The following is a 23144-nucleotide window of genomic DNA, read 5'->3' on the forward strand; positions in this document are numbered from 1 at the left end:
TGAATATTTTTAGATTTTAAATATATTATAATTTTTTTATGTTTTTAAGATTCAAAGTACACAGCTTTTAAATTCTTAATGTGTTTTTCGTTTAATGTATCTAAATACTAAGATCTTACACATTTTTTTAATGTTTTTATATTTTATACATACAGATATTATCATTTATGTATTTGATATTAATTCTGTAATGCATTCTGTAAATAAAGTTTTTTCTGTAGTGTGCATTTTATTTTAAGATAAATAAATTCTAAAAATAAAATAAATATATATATGAAACATATCAAAACCTCTTTAAATAATGTTTTAACCTCTAATGTTAAACCTCAATAAACGTGTTTTTAATATTAAACATATTAAAAACCTCTATAAAAAAATGTTCTCAAAGTCATTTATAGATGATTGTTTTCCATCCTGACTCAAAAGATGAAAGTTATTCCATACTCTTATTTCATTTGATTCGCTTCATTTTTGTAAGAATGGAATCTTATAATTCATTTTCACCAGCTTTCTGATGTGCAAGAGTTTTGAGTACACGACAACAGAAGTTATTTTATTATTCGGGGAATTTAATTATAAGTTAATAGATTTATATATTTGAAATTGTATTTTATAAGCATGGCACATATTTACAAATGATAAAAGAAACGGGCCGCAATTTTCGTAATAGTCATAAAAAGGGATGATAAAATAAAAATGAATAAAATAGAAAATAATTAAAATAAAAAATTTCTAATATTTTGTAAATTAATAATGTGTTTTAAAAGAGTTTTTTTTTTATTAAATACGTTATTAGATTTTTTTTTTAAATGAGCATTTCATCAGTCGCAGACATCTGCATGTATGATTTTTGTTTAGTCTGTTTATTTTTAAAAATAAAATAGTATAACTTTGAGAGAAAATGTATCTTCCCTGATATTTTGAAAAAGGGGAAAAAAATCCTTTACAATTTCCTTAACAATTTGTCATTTTACAATATCAATCCTAGATTTAAATTAAAAATTAGATACTACCAGTTTTTTTCATATTTATTAAATTATTCTTCTAAAGAATGCCTTAAACAGCCTTCCTCATTTTAAAATTAAAATAATGAATATTCATACTTTTGAAAACAACTACAGAGAACAAAACACAATAATGCTTAAATGCATATTGTGATGCGCTTATCTGCTATTAGATTATCGATTCATCACTTTGAGGAGGTGTCAGATGTCAAAAAAAGTTTTAATAAGAAAATTGCTCATTAATTATTCATCTAATTTGAATAATATTACCATCTTTATATGGAGTTATAAGAAAATGAAACTTTCGTCACCTTTCTTTCTTTGAGTTTTACAATCCATTTACGACTTCTATTCCAAGGAATGCCATATTGTTGGCATTAATACACTTAAATTAGATAGGATGGAATTTATTTTCTTCTTTTGGTTTTTTTGAAAATATTGTTTAAGTGAAGATCGCAAATCTGTCACAGAATAAACTCAAGAAAGCATGGAGTGTATTTTTAGAATTATTTGTTATTATTTATTAACTGTTGAAAACGCTATTCAAAACCGAGTAGAACAAAAGAAAATGGCACACTAAAAAGTTGTCTCAAGCAACATGAGAATTCGCCAAGCGAACAGGTAAGAATGAAATAAAAAAAAAATGAGAAATATGAATACATCTAAGAAGTATTTTTGTAAAGACATACCATTACATATTTAAAAAAAAAATTGTGCGTTTCATGGCTGATTTCCGAGCATTCTTGCGCATTTTTCTGAAATTTTGAGAATAACTGATAAGTTTATAAGCGTAAAGAGAACAAAGTGTCAAACATTATGTTCAGCACATGAACTAAACAAGAAATATGTATTATTTTTATTAAATGTAAATAAAATTGGTTGGAATTCATATAATTCAAATTTAAGGTTTGGACTTCTAGCGATAATAAATATTTTGTTCTGATAAAAAGTTACGACAGATTTACCATTGATTGGAGTAAAGAACGTCATCTTAGAATAGATTATGCTCGTTTGCCGCTCGTTCACAATAAATTAAAGAAATCTGATTTAAAAAAAAAATTACTTTTTCTGTTCTTTCACAGGAGGAGCTTGCAATAGGCACTACACTGACATTCGCGCCAGTTTTAACAGCCCAAATTACCCCTCTCCCTATCCTCTTGGTGTGGCATGCAGGTATGCCATCCACGTGCAGCCTGGTTTCTGCAATGTCGAGTTCAACTTCATCGATTTCTCCCTGGAACCCCCTACACCAGGACTGCCCTGCACTAGGGACTATGTGGACATCGCTGGCGTCCGATACTGCGGGACGCAACTGAGGGGAGTCACCAGTAAGTGAGCGAAGTTTCTTTAAAAAATTAATTATTGAAAGATTAAAAAAGAATCCATCGATTCACTGATTATAAAATGTTTTATTAGCAATTATAAAGTTGGAACAATATTTATTTTAGAGTCTGAGAATTTTTTTTCAAAACCTGGGTAATTACACTTTCTTTCGAGTGAATATAAAGAAATCAAAATTAAAAGACATTAATTGGAATATAATTATAAGATTGCCTAATTTCATTTATATCCATTTCAGACAAAGAAGAAAAAGAATGACACAGAAACTTCCCTCCAAAAATAAATTATGAAGTGCGAGTTCCTAAAATTAGTAAAAAGTCTTTCATATAATTCAATCGCTATTGTTCCATTAATGTCTTTCACGTTTTTCTGTAATGATTTTAACAGGCTATTTATGTTTAAATTTATTGTCTTATCTACTAACCGTCTACGCCAACGATTCCAGTCGTCTTAGAGCAGCTTTTTTAATCCTAAATCCTAACTCCACTTTCTTTCTAACTCTCTAGATCATTACTTTTTTTTTATTAGTGTAAGATTCTGTTTTCATACGGTTTTCAATGTGGATAATCAAAGAAAGTATTTGTGGGAGGCTATTTTTTATTGCTTTAAAAAGGAAACAGTGCTAGGGATATTTTAGACGCGATTTGTACTATTTGAAAGCCTGCTCTTATCTCTATTACGACCATGACTGATTCAATGCAGACAATGTTTTAGTAATTTTGATTTTTAAAAGACACGACGGCCGCCTAGATATAGATCTAATCAAACAGATATAAATCTTATCAAAGCCATGTTCGTTGAAAATCCTCTATCTAGAATGCGCGAGATAATGAAGGCCTCTAACATTCTCAAGATAATGGTACATGAGCACCTGATTTGGATGGGATATGTCAGTTGATATGAAATTTAGGCTGCTTACTTATTGAAGGAAACCTGCCTTAAGAAACACATCTTTAAGTGCTATTTACGTTTTCAGAGACATGAAAGAATTCTTTTCTTAAAGAGGGTTGTCGCATGAGACGAGATTTGGATTGCATTGAAAACGCCTAAAGTATCGTGACTACAGACTTTCAACTGTCGCAAAATCTGGAATTCACCGAAAGAAAGTTCATTTGTTCGTTTGGTGTGACTGGAAAAATTGAGTCTGTCTTGGAAAAATATATCCTTACTCACGGTGAAATTATCAACTCTAATAAAGTCATAATTAACTTCAGTAAAACCATCAAAGCAAAACAATGCCCAGAATTGGCGAGCCAACATTTTTGTGTCTTTTTTCATCACGGTAATGCAAAATTTCATATTGCATTTGTTGTAGGAGAAAAGTTGTTACAGTTTGATTGGAAAGTCCCACTACATCCTTCGTATTTTCCGGGCATTAATTCATCCAACTTTAATTGTTTTTGTTATCAAAAATTCTCTCCATAAAAACTCCAATCTTACAAAGAAAAAACCCACATCGAGGAATATTTTGCAGATAATCTCCAGCTATTTTAGAGAGAAGAATGAGACTTCCTGAGAGGTGGAAGAAGATAATAAAGACGAAAGATTCGCGATGGTTATAACGCAATAATTCAACTTTAAAATACAAATACTATTCTACTCATTTCATATCAAGATATGAAAGAAATTTATGGGGCACCCTAAATGTTATAATCCGTTAAAAACCTGGAAAAAATTTAATGATGAACTATAAGATGCAACAGTCCAATAAATGCAAACAATTGTCAAGAACACCTTTTATTGAATGCATATAGTGGAAATAAAATAAAAAAGTGGAAATAAATACTTTGTCTGTACAAATGCGATTTATTTTCAGATTTCAGTAAAAATTTATTTCTAAACAACGATAAATGTGAAATATCAATAATTAAATGATACGCAAGAAAAATGTGAATAGAAACCTTTAATTTTTTTAAAAAAATCGATTAAATCGAATGTTGTGTTTTTTTTAATGGAATTAATGCAACAATGCTTGTACACTGAGTAAATCAAAACCTCAAATGGTATTTAAGTAATGCACCACAATTCATTTGAACATTTTGATCATGTTTCGTTTTATATGCAGCGTGTAATTATTTTATAAAAAATTTCAGAGCACGACTAGCATTTTATTAAAATCACATAAAAGTAGAATCTTCAAACGATTTCCCTAGATATGAATATGCTGAAATATCCAAGGTGATATGTAATAATAATTAAAAAAAGGTATTGTAGAAGATTAATGAATACAAGAGTTTTATTCCTTCCAAAATTAGCTTGAAAACAATTGATTGAAAAGTTCTGTTTTATGAATATATATTATTAATTAAATTTTTTTCCTTTCAGAATTGGAACCGCCTTTCGGGGTCGCCAAAGAGGTTGTTGTTACTTTCGTGAGTGACAGCTTTGTGCCGGACAGGGGTTTTCTGGTCTCATACCGGCAGGTACCTTGTGGAAGTTCGAGAACGTCTCCACCACAACCAGGAGGTGTGTCATGCCATCAACTATTAGCTCTTTCTTCTAAATATCAAAATCAAAACGAGGCAAATTTTTTTATCTTTGAGACCGATATTTGAAAATATATTCTTTTGGGAATATTTTCATTTTGATACAGAAGTGATGCATTAGTTTTTTAACTTAAATGCGATAGAATACAACAATTTATTTCTGATTGATTTATATCTGAAAATTTAAATCCTATATTCCGGAATTAAATGCATCTGGTCATAAGAGTGGACCAATTCAGGGACAAAAGTACTCTCAATTTCGGAAGTTCACAAATATATCATTATGCTGTCGCGTAATATTATGATAGTTCTTCTTCTTACTTATTTTAGTTTCCGGTTTTAGATGGAGAATCGCATGGTTATCTTTCTGATTGGGGAGTAGAATGTTCATTCTAAGCTTTAAGTAAATTTATGTAACAATTGCAATTAAACTACTTTATTTTTAGATTAAACTAAACTAAAAAAATGATTAAAATCTCATAGAAATATTTAATTTCTGCTTCAAAGAATTTATCTTTAATTTCGCGATTTGTTTTGTTGGAGTTTATTGGCTCAGAAGCCACGTTAGATTAATATTTGAAAATACAAATATGGATAGAGGCTAAACGTGAATCCGAGAGAACAGCTAAAACAGAAATAAAATATACGAAAAGATAGTTTTTTGAAGTGTAATAACCATACATAAACAAATAATTTTGTGTAAGAAAGAAAATCTGCTGCAGAGCATCTTGAGGGTCCACTTGTCTCTTCTCACAGTCGTCTTCGAACCGGACACAAGCGATGTTTCCCCGTAAGTGCATCTATGTTTACTCATCGTTGGGCGGCGTGGATACAGCTGAAGGGTAGCTATTGAGCAAATGTTAATAAACATTATTTCTGTGGGTGTGTCTTATTTCCGACTCTTGGTAATCCAGTACACTTAAGCCGAGCCCACCTGTCTTGTACCCCTATGGCAAAAGACTGCATTTCTGTAAATAATTCTAAATAGCCCCCCTCCCATTCAGTGCATTCCATCAATTTTCGAAGTTTAGACTTTAAATCGGAAACATTTTATAGTTGACAGCACATAGAAAGTTAAGAAAATATTACAAAATATATTAGTATTACAAAATATAAAATATTACAAACATTTCATATTTAAAATTTGCTTCTACACGTTTGTAGACTATAGCAAAAGAGCTTCATGAAATGGATCATCCTATGGGCCAGTATTATATTATTTAAAAAATACCGATTGCTATTGTTTAAATAAAATTCTATTTAAATCTTGTAATCACTTAAAATTTTTTTAAATGCTTGCAATACTATATGCTGAACTATTGAACTGAGAGTAATGATACACTGTGTAGCTTGCACCATCCCAACAATTTCAGTTGCCACTGACTTTAATTACAAAATATTGAGGTTTGAATAATTATTTTGCTTCTATAGTGACTTTCCATATTGTTAGTTTTAGTTGCCAATAAATAAGCAGCCTTTGGGCATCACGGTCACTCTAATTTCAAATTAAAATTGTGAAGACTGAAGTAACGATGAAAAAAAAAATTATCTTCTTTATGTTTTAAAATAATTTTTGCATTCATTTTTGATCTTTATTTTTTTTGATGTGCGTGTGTGAAAGTTTTAAGAAAATTCACCGCATATTATTAAAGAGTACTCAAAATTCTATCAGATTCAGTACAGCTCTCTGAATTCCTTCTGTTCTGAGAGATGATAAGTTTACGAAATCAGAATAAGAACTTTAACCCTGAAAGGAAATCAAAAGCGGATTCCTTCATCCACGGGAGGTCTTTGTTATGAAATCAACGCCGAGAACTACTATGAAATTTTTTGAGATTTCTTTTCAAGAAGATTATAATTTGATAGAAATTTAAAACTAGCAAAATAGCAAATTACTGTTTTAGCAGAAAGGTCGTGTTGTCCTCAAAGAATTTGTTTAATATTTTAAATGCATATTAACTTTTTATTGTTGCAATGCGGTTATTATGCAATATGAGAATGTGTAGATACATTCCTTCTTCAGTATAAATGCTCACTTTCTTAGATATCGTTAGTCACAATTTATTACTATTTTTAAAAATAGGACTAATCGTGCTTTTCACTGTGGAGAAAAAAATATAGCTCCTCAATTTAATTTGCTCTTTTATGGCTATTCAATTGATGCACTTGTATATGGCTTTTTTTTTGCATGCAGGCTGGTGCAACTTTTATGCCGTTAAGACATAACAGTTTGGCTGTGCTGCGTAGTAAAATGTTGAATCTCTTTTATAATCGGATAGAAACTTCATCTCGTGTCAGATTGTATCACACTAAAATGTGACAGACGTATCTATTGTTAATGAAAGAATTGGTTATTGGGGTTACAAACGTAAACTTAAGTAACTCCATATGTGGTTGGAGGCAGCAGTTATTATTTTGTGATTTAAAATTGGGGTAAACAATTCCTATTTTGTTTTCCTTAAAGAACATATTTCTACCCATAATTTCAACATTAAATTAACTAATAAAATTCTATTGACACGAGTTGACCCATTAAAATATGTGTTTCCATATTTGAATTTTTTTTAATCCTAAAATATTTAGGTTCCACATCCGAAGTGACTCCAACGGGCTCTGTGTGCGGTGGTCATTTGACAGGTCCTTTCTTCGAAATCAAGTGGCCAGATCTGGGGGCCACAGGCGATTATGGCCAGACAGTGCAATGCGTCTACACGGTTCACAGGCTGGGATCGGATACTTGTAGCCTTCGCGTAACTTTCGTCACTTTCGACTTTGGAGATGGCAGGGACTGTCCCAGACAGTTTGCACAAATAGGAACGCATACTCTCTGCGGGCGTTTGCCATCGTATACAACAAGTACGTTCATTTATGAATATATAAAAAAAAAATCTATAATAGCATTTAAATTATGTAATAAAGTGGCAAGTATTAGTGACATTCTTAAATCAAGATTTTTTTTTTCGACAAACATGAATTAAATGTAAAAAATTACTTTAATATTGCTTATTCTAAAAATCTCAAAATTTTTTGACTGAATTTATGGAGCATTTTGGTATACATTTTTCAGTCCCTAAGATGTAATTTATTTAAAATGCGTGTAAGCAAAATGTAATAACGAAGTTCTACAGAAAATATCTGTTGTATCTGCACACAATTTTAAGAATATTTTGAAGCAGAATACAGCATCGAAGGGGAATCAAGCTATAGTTCAAAAAGTTGTCAAGTAAAAGACAAATTATTTTCTTGAAAAGTTAAAATTCTCTTACTGATATTAATGATTCTACCTAAATTCAATTGATTTCATTCACTCTCACGCGATACACATTAAAGGTATTGCGATATATTAATTTTGAAATCCATCGTGTATCTCGCAGGCGGAAACAGAATGTGACGTCATATCACAGCGTAAGACATATACAGTTAGATGTTAGACATGTACTATGAGATTTGTAATGCAACTGTGGCATCACGTGATAGAAATCCATTCTTTCGCCAATTTCTGTAAAAGTTTTAACGTAATTTATTATCATTGCTGTCTTTGATTATCTTAACTTCCATTACACTTAGCTTCCGTATGATGGTTTATTTAGAAAGAGTTCCTAAAAAGTATATTAGCGTAAAAGCGACAAATGAATTAAAAATTCTTTCATTTAACAGCGCTAAATATAAACTTTATATATCATTTAAATCAATAAACATCATCACAGAAGAGTTATATTTGAAAAATAAAATGGTAATGTTAAAATTTTGTATCACCTTTTAAATCTAGCAAATTTAATTATGGAAATACATAAGCAAATCTCGTAAACAAAACTCAAAGAAGCAATTTTTTCATGATTTATTTTCTCATTTTCAGGAGATTATGACTTCTTCGATTACACGATGGCCATTCAAATAACTTCTTCTCAACTTCCTCGCCCAAGAATGTTGCTGCAGGTGCAGCAGCTTCCTTGTGGTGCCAGCAGCCCTGCTTCCCGCCTGCCGCCTCCCACCTGTGACGAGACTTTCCAGGGCCCGGGCTTCGAACTGAGGAGCCCCTACTATCCCCATGGCCTCACAGCCAGCGTCAATTGCAGGTACATTGTGAGGAAGGCTTCCCCTTTCATCTGCAACCTGGAACTCACTTTCGAGAGATTCGAACTGCCGGACAGCAGACATTGCTATGCCAGTCACCTGAGGATCGATGCAGACAGACTGTGTGGCAGCATTACGCCTTATACCATCCGTAAGTATAGAAGCTGGCGCAATTATATATCTCAAAGGATTGCGGGTTTCCCATTTTAACTTCACATTTTCAGTAGGTCTTCTCACAACACTGAGCCTATTTGGCTATTTGGAAAAAATTTCCAACATATTTTATTGCAAAAATGGAAAAAGTTTATTACATATTTTCAATGCAGATAAAAACAAAAAGCATTTCTATATTTGTTGAAGGGGGGTAGGAAATTAAAACTCAACCATGTAAGGACATGGAATTGCTTGTATAAAAGTTAAACCAAAAGCTTTTCTAGATGAATCTAATTATTCTAAAATCAGCTTTAACTATTCTTAAATTAGTTTTATAAAATAAAAAAATGTCAGCTATACAGACAGATAACGTCCCCAAATACCTGAAGATACTCGACTTGAGTGATACGCTAGGTGTATTCATTTTCTCAGCTATTTTATCTTCTTTGATTCTAGCACATCTCATGAATGCATCTTTTCAGTCTTATTAACATGAAATACTTTTCTAATAAAAATGATTCAAACAGCTTACTTTCAACTTATTTGTTGCTGACACTATAAAATGCATTGACTCAGAATCATATGTCTCTTTCAATCCATTATATTCACATTATTTGCTTGTCACCCCTTGTGACCTATTGTTTGCCAATATATTCTAAAACATTCTACGTTTTTGCGCATGCGTTAGGATGAGTTTAATTCGACAAAATAAGGTTGAGAAGAAAGATGAAAAGAGGTGACGGTTACATTTAACAATGAAGTAAATGCCGAAAATGGGCACATCCTTCTGCTTCTCACCCCTTAATGAAATAGAATCGTCGAAAAATGATCATCTCAGGATACTGAAACGAACAGTAACTATATTTGTAATTTTTTTCAAACGTTATTGATGTCACTATTTCTCAACATATGTGATGAAATATCCATTCTATTGCGTTTTCATGATTTTCCTTCATGAATTTTAGATAGAAATTAGGTTCTTGAAAATTGTATTGTTAAATCACGTGTCATCCAAACATCAAATTTGTTTTTGTAAGTAGATTTATTCAAATTTCCTTAGCATTTTTTTTTCGATGTTTGCTTTCTGAGTCTTCTTCCGATTACTTATGTGTAAATATTGTCTGGTATCTTCTAAAATGTAGTTTCTTTTTTTTTTTTTTTAACTAACTGATAACAAATGTATTTGCTAATTTTAGAAATGCAGCTTAGTGGCCATAAACATTGTATGTTTTATGCACTTGTGTCATATTTTTCCGATTTTTTTCTTCAGTTAAATCTGGAAAGATATGGAACTTTCTTCTTGTTTTTTTCTAAACAATTTTTCAAATTAATGGGCCGATTTTTAAATTCTTCTTCACTTCGTTCACAGCTATGAGCATGTATATTATTTTGAGAACCAATCTGCACAATCCTAATAAAGTTTGTACTTTATGAAATTAGATATAATTTTTACAAGCAACGAAACTGATTCATCCGACTAAAGCTGTTATCCACCATATAATAACTTCATTTTGCAATGACGCTGAAAATTATGTCGCATAAAATATTTACATAGGTTATTGCATAAACTTGATACATAAGTGTAACAATGAAATAATTATACATTTTCTTTGAAATTGTAGTCTTCACACTTATATATCTAGATTTGCATGGTGCGTATCCTAGAGGCCGCGATGATGCCGTATTTCTGCCAAAATACGAGAATGCATTCTATTGATAGTCACCCCCATATAAAAATATGGATTTTTTTAATGTTCTGCCTTTTTGCGTTACACCTCTTTTCACAAGAGCACATTCTTTCTTTCAGGTCTCTATGACTTCCATACATCTGAAAAACTGATCCACTTCAGCGCTGACCACGTCCTTCCTGGGGCAGGATTCCTCATCAAAGGACGTCAGGTGCCGTGCGGGGGAGTACCGCCGTCTGCTCTCATGCCCATGACACCAGTCATAGATCCGGGGAGAAGTCGTAAGTTATACTGATTCTTAAACATAGTTATCATATATTTTGAATGTCAACTTGCGACAAACGTCACCCTGGACGATTCAAAAAGATTCAGGCTGTAGAAAATAATCAAAAAGCTAATTGTTCCAATTAAAACATGCCATTTTATTAATACTAAACGACGCTATAATACGAGATGGGTTATGCATAGACTTGAGAAATTATATTTGCCCAAAACTTTTTCACTTATATAACTTTCACCATTACATTAAGATTTAAAAATATAATCACTAATTCATTTAATTTTGAGTACGTTGTATAAATCCATTAACAATCTAATTGTAGAGAGAGAGAGCGAGAGCGTCCAAAGTCTTTAGAGGAAACACAAGGAAAAATGGTTTGCTTCTCTTCCTCTTTCACAGAAAGTAGAAAAAATTCGAATACTACAGAAGATATTCTCGCGAGGCTAAACTTTGATTATAAATAATTAATTAAGATTGATTATAAATAAATTAAAAATATTAGCTTATTAATTTTCTTTGTAAATGAATAAGAAAGTAAAATCCTTAATTCCATATTTAGTTTAATTTTACAGTTTCACGATTTTTACTTTTTCGTGTACGAAATATGTAGAGAAACTATTATAATCATCTAAACATCTAACCTCAGGGTTTTGACGAATTCTTCTTTCCTGACTTCCCTGCCTCCGAAAAAGCAATAGTGTCAATGACCTCTGCCTGTGAATAAGATGACGGAGAAGCTCTTTGAATTAGACAGATGAAATTCAGTCTTTTCACCAATTTCTATCAAATTTTGAACGAAATCCAGCCGAAGAAAGTGTGTCTTCTTCTCTTGTGGAGCTTCTGAATTTTGTAACTGCGGAAAATCTTATAGAAAGAAAGAAGTAAATTTCCTCACAGATTGCCACGGAATTCTCCATTAATCGATCGGATCTCTTTAGAAGATAAGATTTCCAATTTGAAAAAAATCATCATTTGAGCAAATATCGAAATTTGATTGGAATTTTTTAAAAATTATATATGACAAACTTACTACATACGTGCAACTAGTAAAATGATTATAACACTAGCCTCTTCATAAATTTAGCGTTTTTGGCAACACTTCATGAATTAGCTACAATGAATTTAATGACATTTCCCACATCTTGTTAAAATGTGCAAAATATTCATCATACATAGTTAGGCTTTGGAAAAAAAACTTAGTATCATCAAATCAAGCATTTTTTTCTTTTCTTTTTATTTTAAGCCCTTGCTAACAAAAAGTAATCTGATCATCTTCATTTAAATTTTCAAGTACTTTGACATTTAACAACTGCAACTTTTGACCTTCCGGGGATAATAACTATTGTTTTCTAAATATCCTACACTATTTACATTGAAATTAACTTTTTTAGAAGTTAATTTTAGGAACACTTGATTTAAAAACATTTGATTGAGCTATAATATCAAATTGAGGTTTACAGATCCTTAATGATGGCCTTTCTTGATATGGTATTTTTTTTAAGCCTAGAATTTCGATGTTTCTCTCACAATCAATTATATACAGACAAATTATACAGGGCAAATAACTCAAAGAAGTTTTTACATATAGATTTATATATATATACTCCACACACTTAAACTAAAAAATTGTTTTTTTAAAAAACATTGATGATTAATTAGAACTGAAGGCCTTAAAACCTCTTAAGAGGGTGAATATGTGCATCTTAGAATTATTTGTATTCTGCTGTTTCTTACACACACATAGAGCAAATAAGCATAATAACATATAGCATTAAAAAAAAAAGATATACACGAATAAAAGTCACATTATTCAACCAAAAACTCATCTATAACATGACAGTTGCTACTTCCAGACTTCTTACTTAATGAAAGAGAAAATGAAACAAAATCATTCGTATTCATTTTGTTAATGATTTCTAGTTAGATTTTTATAACAGGTAATATCGGCTACTTATTGGGCTATACTTGAGATTAAAAATTCACGAACATTACTTTTAGCTTAAAATATTCTGACTGTGAATTACTTCTCCCTCATTTATGAGCATGACTTTTGACAAAGTTCAATAATGACTCAATTTACTTTTCTTCCTTTTCTGATCTGTCTGATAGATATAATGAATTTATAACACACGTATACAATAACCAAGAATGTCGTTTACAAATGGTGCCAAGCCCGACCAATTAGTGCACGTAAATAACAATGCACAAGCAACTAAAGAAATATCATCGCCACGCTCACGCACTCAGTACAAGAAAATAATTGACCCATTGTACGAAAAAAAGTAGAGGAATTCAGTACATGCTACCTCATATTTGTAATTTTGTTTTAAAATCAATATATCGTGAATACAATAATAAGAATATAAAAGTAAAATGCACGACCACTTGATGAATGAATGCATTTTTGCCTTCCAGCGGCGCAACCTCTTCCCTCAAGCATCCGCTGTGACCAGAGTTTCGGTCTCGAAGAATTTACCATCTACAGTCCCAACCACCCCTTGCCTTATCCGGTGGAAGTGCACTGCCGTTACGTCATCATTCGGTCGAGCTCGGACATCTGCGGGCTCGAAGTGACCTTTGTTTCCTTTGATATCGAGGACTACTACCAATGCCAGAAGGATTACCTGGACATCGACGGAGAGCGTCTGTGTGGAGTGCTGCCTTCGAATTCAGTCCGTAAGTAGCTTGTTCAGACTACCTTGACTACAATCTTCGGATTATAGGTGGATTGTATTTCACAGAAACGCCTTAGAGGTTTTGCAGATTTGCAGCAGATGGGAAGGACTTTCTTGAGAGAACAAACAGGAGATGGTACTATTGGTATCTGCTTTGCGTGAAACTTAGTAATTGTTAGCGGCTTATAGTCATTCAGATAAATTATATGTCTTAGTAATGGGCAAAAGGGCTCATTTTTTTAATGTCTTGTAACAAACATATACTACATTAAATAGACCTGGGAGACTTTTTTTTTATTTAAGTATCTTTATTAGTTTTCAGTTTAGTAGTCATTCTATTTCTGAAGACTGCTTTTTAATATTATATTTATGTATATATACAGTATTTACCAATAAATATTTGGGCACTCATCCATATCAGGATAAGTGTGATCCCGATTTACGTCACGCCTTCTTAAATATCGAATATAGGGTACTTAAATATCGAATGGAAAACAGCACTGACATTAGTAGCATGCAAAATGCCACGAAATTCAAAGCTGTCTGATTTCGAGAAAATCGTAATTGTTGGATATCATAGAAATGGCCGATCCTTGACATATCTAGTGAGTTAAACATTTCAAAATCAATATTGGCTTCTGTGATTAAGAAGTAGAAAGTGAGTGTCGATTATCGGAATGTACTTCTATCTGGCAGATCCACGAAACTGAGAGATAGAGACCAACGAGTGCTTCTCAAAGAAATTCTGAAAAACCGTATCAAACCGATGGCCCACATACTCCAAGGGTTCCAACAAGCATCAGGGACTGTTGTTTCCATAAATACCATTCGCAAGAAAGCACATTTGCGTGAACTCTATGGTCGTTGCTGCCGCCCATAAGCCTTTGACTGCAAAATTCAACCGCGCTGCCCGGTTGAAGTGGAGCAAGACACGTCGAGATTAGACCGTAAGTGAGTGGAAACCGATTCTCTGGAGAGTTGAATCAAGCTTCAATCTCTACCAATCGTATAGTAGAGTCTGGTTTGTCGTATGCGTGGAGAACGTCTTTTGCCGGATTGCCTTGTGCCTACAGTAAAGTTTGGCGGAGGTGGAATTATGGTCTGGTGATGTCATCAATCTAATTCATGGTAAGCTCAACGCCGAGTCCTAACACCACTATTTTATTCAACAATGTGCTGCCTACGTTGTGGCAATTTTACGGGTCGGATCATTGTTATTTCCAGGATGATAACGCCACTTGTCATGATGGGAGGTCCACCATGGATTGATATTATGACAATGAGGTGAACAACTAGACTAATCTGCCCGAACTTCAGACTTAAATCTTACAGAAAACTTTTAGGACCAGTTGGAACTCGAATTAAGAAGTGAGCAACCTTCCAAAATCAATGAAAGATTTTACGTCTTCTCCAAGTTGAGTGGAAGAAAACACCACTGTCTATCATCCAAACACTTGTGGAAAACTTGCTTTTGGAGGTTTGAAATTGTAATTACCTCAGGTGCAGGCTCTACCAACTATTGAATGTGAACAAATTGTGTTTATCTCTTTTATCGCAGGTGTCCAATTATTTATTGGTAGATAGTGCATTTACTATTTTTAATTTAAGTATGCATCCAGAGCTACCTCTTATTATCTTTTGTATTATTTAGAAAAACAATCATTAGACGTTGTTCTTGTATATTCTTTGTTGGATATATCGTAAGCAAATAAAAAAAAGATTAATGCAAAAAGAGCAGGCAAAATTGAAAAACATTAAACTGTGCTGTAGTTACAAGAAATCGTATTTTTTTACTTGTCTTTAGCGTAGTATATAGCTATTACAGAGAACATTTGCTAGAACTTCCATTACGCTTTGAAAAGACCTACATTAAAATCTCATAGACTATATATAATTTTTTCTGGATGTTGACTACAGTCTGGTGGTGAAATGAAATTTCAGAGAATGCCACCAGAACTGGCTTCGAGGAATGGATTTGATGTCTGGCTCGGGGTTTTATACTTTTATTCGTATAATCCGATCGAGAATGGGATTGCTCTTGCGTTTCTTAAATACTCTTTCTTTTTCTGTTTATTTCCACGATAAGAAATCACTTCATTGGTGATATAGAAGCGTGCAAAGGTGCTATTATTAACTTACGAAATCACATTAATCGATGAACGATCTAAAATTACAAGTTGAATCATCAACAGATACTGAACAGAAACAAAAGCCCTACTTCGAATAAAAGGACTACTTCGTGATTTGGAAATTGATTCATAACTTAAATATTGAAAATCATATATATTTTTTTTTGTGGAAAAAATGCATTAGTAAAAAATACTATGCATTTTCTTATTTTAATATCAATTGAAGCCTTTTCTTTCTCTTTTTTCTCCAGGCAACTACATCTTCCACCCGGCGGACCGCACGAAGGTGATGGTGTTTAAGTCCGACTACTCCGTCACAAAACCTGGCTTCGCTCTCAGGATTAGACAGAGCCGCATCTGTCCGGCCTCTGTGCCCTCCTTGTTGCCCGCGGCTCCGGGAGCAGGTAAAATAATTTGTCAGTTTAGGGGTTTGCATTGATGAAAAATAATTTTATTTAAACTAAGTGCAGGTTTGCTAGTCACGTGTTATGTGCCGTAATTTTTTCTCAGCTTTTATAAACCATTCAAACAACAATAAAAATATATTCTTCCTGATATGAGCAGCTAATTTCACCATTCCCTTTAGGTTTAAAATTTGGGAATTTAGATTGTTTTTTACTTACTACCGATTTTTATAAAATATTTTTTATATCTTATTTGCATTTTATCACGATTTCGAGGATACATGACAAAGCTTCTTCAACGGTTTAAGAATATTTTTTAACCTTTTAACAAAGCAAGTTAAATCTGCAATTAGTTGTTAGTAGTCTCCGTTAAAGGTTTATTTTCTTAACTGTCATCGTTTTCCTCCTGCATCTCTAAACTGTTGTATGGCGCATGAAGTTTGGTAGAGAATTTCAAAAAACAACTTATCAAAAACAAATAGCCTGCATGTTAATATTCAGAAAAGATAAGAAAAATACAGACAAAATAAAACGGAAAAGAAATACATATAGTAAAAGATTTATCAAACAAATACACATTCCAAAATTCCAGAATTTTGGATTTGTGACGATTCATCTTTGGAAAGTTTTGAAAACTGAGGAAAAAAGGAGAGTTTCCAACGGAGCCTTCGAATTATATCCCGATACTTTTCTTTTATGTTTCTAAATCTTGCCCTCTAAAAAAAAAAGATATTTAACTCTCTTTTGTCTGCTCCATGTTACACATATCGCTTTTACCGACGATTCTCTTTTTGTGCATTTTGAAGATTCGTTATTCAGTAAAAATCTGATTAACGAAAAAGCCACATTTTTATTTGTTTAGGTTTACTATATCAAAACCTTCTGTAGTAATTCTACCATTTATAGAAGTAGACAAGTTCTCTGCTATAGATCCTTACCTTTTTCTTTAAATTTCACTTCTGAACAAAATGCATGGGTTTTTTAAAAAAATTATTATTATTATTATTATTTCGAGCTTTGCAAGATAATCTATTGGTTTTCTATTTTTCCGACTGAATTTTATGCAATGTAAATCAATTTCTTTAAAATATTTTACTTTTAATATTGCTCAAGAATTTTCCTTTTTTCTTCAGAAATTATAATCTCAGAACAGTACTTCTTGAATTTTAAGCGATTGTACGGTTGTCCCATTTTTGTTCATTTATATAGTTGTTCAATTTTAAATCCTTCAAAACCCTTAACTTTGAAAGAACCACAATTAAGCTATGAACGCGATATTTAGGTATATTAAAGAGCTATGCGCTATGTGATACGAGTAAAATTTAACTTACATGTGCCGTCTGACGGAAAACTTTAGAGTTACTTTACAGGTGCTACTTTTAGGGTTATAGAGCTTTGTTGATTTAGAACAACAATGCATTTTACGCACTTTAATGCTAAGAACATAGCGTTTAAAATGCATGCTTATTTGTTTATACAAGGGGTGTTCAAATGAAAAAGTACGAAACGACACTGTGGGTATAAATGAAGACTTCATTCAAAGTATACACCATAGGCCTGAGCACAACGATCCCATTGGTTAACGAGGAGGAGGATTCCTTGTTCCCATAATTCCTGTGGCCGTGAAGAGACCCAGTCCTTCACAGTGTCCTTGAGTTCGCCATCCAAGATGCGCTACTTGTTGAATTCCTCGAGCACAGAAGAACCATTAACTCCGATGTGTACTGCGAGACACGCCGAAGACTACGCAGCCCCATCAAGAACCAAAGACCGGGGCTACTCACGAAGGATGTGGTTCTGCTCCATGATAGCACGCGTCCACACGTCTCAAGGGCCACACACGCGGAACTGGCCGAGTTCAAAGTGGAGCAGCTCGGCCATCCGCCCTACAGCCCGGACATGTTGCCATGCAATTTTCATGTGTTTGGCCCCCTGAAAAAGCATCTGAAAGGGAAGCGCTTCAACTCGGACTGCGAGCTCAAGGACTTTGTTGTACTTAGGCCTATGGTGTATATTTTGCATAAAGTTTTCATTTATACTCACAGTGTCGTTTCGTACCTTTTCATTTGAACACCCCTTGTATTTTCGGAAAGTATGACTTCACAAGATTTGAATAAGGAGGAAAGAAAGTATTTTCTTCGGACAAAAAAAAAAGCCACAGTCTATTTTTCCTGTGGGGATGATTCAAACAACAAAAGACAATTCCACCAAAACTGCAGGATTTCTTATGACATGTTACTTTTACTTATTCTAGCACACAAACTGATATGTTAAAAAAGTATGTAATTCATTCTGGTCCAAATCTATATTATAGATGACAGAGAGAAGTTTGAAAAACCAAAATAAAAGTATCCCGAGACAACTAATTGCTTTTTTTTTCTTCTTCTTCTTTTTTAACACATTTGTGCAGCAAGTATTTGTAATGTAATTATTATAATTCATCGATTGAATGATGAAATGCAACCCATTTAGCTAATAATAGCTAATGAATTCATCGGTGAATTCATTTAATTATTGAATATATTATTCATCTGCAACAGATCACCCTTTCATAGATAAAAAAAAAGTGTGAGGATGTTTCTAGGATACATATTCATCTACTATTATCGTCTGCATGAAATTTTGTGAAAATATAGTTCCCTCCCTAACATAATTTTCTAATACTTACCACATGCCTGATTATTAAACAATTCAAAAATTTCAGGATTTAATTTTTTAAGCCGAAGAAATTTCATAGGCCTTTAATCATCCATATTTATTAGTGGATGTTTTTGTACAATTTGGAATTTTTCTCAGATTGAATTATCTCTATAACAACATGTTAATTCAATTTATTCCTTCAAAGTTAATTGAAATACAAATAAATTCAGTTTTCAGATTATTTGAATTAAAACCATTTAATACATATGCAATGTTCCTTCCATTTATTGTTCTCAAATATTATTAAAATTGACAAAACGCAAAAGGTTACTAACGATCGCATCATTTTGGAATAGCTTAGACGAATGCGTGTTTCGAAACGCCTCCGGGCTGTGGAAATATAAAATTATATAAGTTTCTCTTTAAATATACATATTTATTTTACAGAATATCGATACTTTTGTTTAAATATGAGTATCGATCGAATAGGCAGGCTACTTTTACTCACAGGTGGATCATATTCTGGTTGATCCTACCGTGAATTAGGATTATATTGTAACGAACATAATGATAATAATCGGTCGCTGAATGGAACAAATAATGTTATTTGTGATTTTATTCACACAGTTTCTCCAGCTACAGGCACTGGAGGGGGCTTGTCTCCATCCACTCCGAGGGATGGTGACAGTAATGTGTGCGGACCTTCCTTCTTCTCGTCACCTCGTGGCGTGATTCGCAGTCCAAGGTTCCCCGGCGGCTACCCGGCTTCCCACTGCATCTACACATTCCTGCAGCTGAGAGGATTCTGCACTCTCAAGTTCACTTTCAGGGATTTTGATCTCCTCCCAGGATCCGACTGCATCGTCGACTACCTGGAACTGGACGGAAGGCGATACTGTGACGGGCAGCTCTTCCAGCAGTCTCGTAAGTAAAGAATATTTTTGAATCTTATCGTAGTAGCCAACTTGTATCCCTCCTCCTCCAACAGTTAAGAGTCTTTAATGTAGGGTTGGGCATTAAGTCCATTGCGATTGACCGGTGGACCACCAACACATTTTAAGGTGACCTAAAACATACTAAGACCTAAGACGCGCCTACTAAAAAAAAAAAAATGTTGCATTCATGCGTTATTCATTTGGCAAAGTTGATGTAAAAGAAATAACTGAAAATATTAATTATACATTGCTCTTTATTTCTTGAAAAAAACGAAATTTTTCTCTTTCAGAATGACATAATTTTAAAAACACGTAGTATAACTTTTATAAGTAGTATATAACTTTTTTTAAGTAGAATAACTTTTGGAATTTAATGAAAGAAGTAAAGTATCTTAATTTTAAAAATTTTCCATATAATTTAACATTTATCTTTGGTCCTACCTACTTGTGTGAATCTGCATTTTCAACGATCAATATAATTAAGACAACATATCGTTCCCGTCTCACAGACCACCACTTGGAATCCTAGTGCAAGATTAGCAGCTAGTAATTATATACAGAGATATTCAAGATGGGTGGACAGTATGCAGACTAAGACTTTTACTAAATATAACTAAAAAAAGAAATTTTAGAAGAAAAATGATTTATTTTTTAATGTATTTTGAATTGCTTGATATTAAATGCGTCATCTGATATTGCTATATTTGTGGCTATTATTATTATGTTTGTAGTTATGTAGGTAAGTACATATTCCATATTTATTATTGAGTTATAATGAATATTTTAGATTTTTTTTTATCTCACCACACCTACGCCACTAGGTGGACTGTGACACCTTGAAAAATTTAGAAGTAACCCGTACACTTGAAAAGTCTGCCCATACCTGCTTCAATGGGACCTCAGCAAAAGTGAACCTGGCTTATTTAGTTTTGAAAACTGAACAGTCTCATTGGTTTTTACTGATCGTAGTCATAAAACTTCTATGCCATAAGAACTTTTCACATTAAAGAATGCGAGTTATTCACTCTCCGGAGCAACTTCCTCTTTTTTCTGGCATGATAAAGTTGTAAAAATAAATTTAAGGTAGTATAAGAAAAACGCCACAGTAAAATATCAAAGTTTTGCAGTTGATTTAAGTTTCTAATGAAATATATCTTAATAAGATTGATCTGGTTTAGATGAAAATTTGCAAGCCATATAGTGGCGCTCTTATTGCATAGAAAAGGGATTATCTTTATAGAGACTACCATAAATTTATTAGATATTTGAAATTCCAATCCAGGGTATTTTGTATATTGAATGTGAGGGAATGAAATAGATTTCAACCCAGGAAATAAATTGGAAGCGGGACTAATGATAACTATAACAAGAATATACATGAAAATACGAACCATAAGAGGAATAGAAAATTAATAATACTTAAATTACTACAACTCCAAAATATAATTATTCGCAAAAACAGCTTGATCGTAATGTATGAGCAATAGAATTTTGAAAAATGTCCTCTGAAGTAAATTATAAACAATGGATCCAGGTAGTTCTTTCTTTTTCAGTTAATTTAACATGAATTATTTATTTACAAATAAGACGATCCAACACGTTGTCATCCAAGTCTGAGCTAGAACTGTTCGAAATATTAAGGAAATAATACGAGGAGTCTTCCTATTTTAAACCATTCTCTTATATTTCTATTCCTTCCATTCCACATAATTCAAGACAAACAGAAATTACTTGTAGAAAATGATTTCTCTGTCTGATTGCAGGCGAAGTATCGTTTCCATGGAGCGACTCTTCGACGGCGACGCTCATGTTCCACTCGGATCGTGGCAGCTTCGTCCATCGCGGATTCCACGTGGACTTCGAACAGGTGCTCTGCAGAAGACAGGGCCGCCAAAACAGAGACGAGCTGGATCAGTCAGTGGCTCCTCAGAACTCCACCGTCCGTTCGGCATCCTCTCCGACGTTGGACTGGACATCGTCTCTCTCCAGTTTCGATGCAGACTGGGACGACAGTAAAACCACTCCACGGAACTCGAGCGTAGAGTACGTGTGAGCAAACGATGACTTCAGTGGCCTTGAAATAAACATTTGAATGGATTTTAAGTGTGTACTCAAGATCGACATCAAAGGAACTGTGATAGACTGAAAGTCTTTGCTGCTGTTATCTTCTCTGTCTGCCACAAAAAAAGGAATGGATTTTGTTTCATATTTCATCAATAAATAAGTCGTGACTAGTAAAATCAACCAGTTAACGCGACTTCACTTCAAGGCCCTTATTTTTCTTGTTGAAAATGACGCATCTTTCAAGAATAAACTTTATAAGCCAAGTGATCAACAAAGATGAAAAAAAAAAAAAACGCTTATAAATCTTTTGCGAACTTTAGATATGTTACTTGTAATGTGGTGTTAACTCGAACTTAGTATTTTTATTATCATTATAGTTATTATTTTTTAAAAGAAAGAATTCTTTTCATGTCAATTCTAGTTGCTGCTGACTTAGAATTACTCATGCGGATTATAACTTGCATTAATTTATTTCATTTCTGTAGAGTCAGTCGAGATTTTTTTTATTAAAAAAAAGGTTCCAAAACAGCATTTTCTCTTTCGTTGCTCTTTCACACACAAACGAAATTTGTAAAACATTGAAAAAAAATGTGATAAACTGATGGTAATTTGCTATCTCATTTAAAATTATTCTTAGAGAATAAAAATTTCCGTTGACGAGCAAAATAAGTCAGGAAAAAAATGGATGGATTTTTTTTTTATTATGTTGGTGCTAAGACGAGAAACATGAAACAGGAAGTGAATGAATCCTTTCAATCTCTGTGCATAAGCAGTCCGGTGTTTGTATTGATTTTTTTTGTACTAGCTGTTACCTGACACGTTGCTGCCGCAGAAGAAATAATTTTGGAAATATCGTTTGAAATTTGAAATAGCCGTCTTGTTCAATTAGGAATGATAGAAAGAATGATATTTATTTTCTTATCGACAGTAAATATATTCGCTGAAATTGACTGACATATAAAGGAGAAGTTCAAATAATATTTATTCTATTTTTTTTACTTTATTATTTAAGTGCTTAAGGGTAGACAATATTTTCATCACAATCAATCGGTTGAACGGTACGGCAGCGCATAAGGTACGAACAAACAAAAATAAATTTTTATACATCAGATTAGGATTTTCAAATGATTTCTATTAGATTAAATTTTGTGTTTTAAAGAGAAAAATACTTTTTGATTCTCCCCGATTGCGGTTAAACTCTCTCCAGACCGTTAGATTAGAATAAGCGCTAAATATTTTCATCTTGATAAAAGCAGAGAGAAAGTGGAAGG

General features: G+C 32.8%; 1 protein-coding gene across 2 annotated transcripts in view; it reads left to right on the forward strand.

Annotated features, from left to right (window-relative positions):
• LOC129975933 (cubilin-like) overlaps positions 1-22402 on the forward strand; it is a 70612-nt gene extending 48210 nt beyond the window's left edge. For both annotated transcript variants that reach the window (XM_056089230.1, XM_056089238.1), the window contains exons 13-21: positions 2087-2332; positions 4671-4811; positions 7415-7687; positions 8688-9056; positions 10866-11027; positions 13442-13702; positions 16082-16234; positions 19502-19798; positions 21573-22402. In XM_056089230.1, the coding sequence (XP_055945205.1) occupies positions 2087-2332; positions 4671-4811; positions 7415-7687; positions 8688-9056; positions 10866-11027; positions 13442-13702; positions 16082-16234; positions 19502-19798; positions 21573-21862 (2192 nt within the window). In that variant the 3' untranslated portion in view covers positions 21863-22402. The remainder of the gene's footprint in view (positions 1-2086; positions 2333-4670; positions 4812-7414; positions 7688-8687; positions 9057-10865; positions 11028-13441; positions 13703-16081; positions 16235-19501; positions 19799-21572) is intronic.
• Positions 22403-23144: the final 742 nt, after the last annotated feature.

This window comes from Argiope bruennichi, chromosome 1 (assembly GCF_947563725.1).
Source record: "Argiope bruennichi chromosome 1, qqArgBrue1.1, whole genome shotgun sequence".
In the NCBI taxonomy this organism is placed as follows: domain Eukaryota; kingdom Metazoa; phylum Arthropoda; class Arachnida; order Araneae; family Araneidae; genus Argiope; species Argiope bruennichi.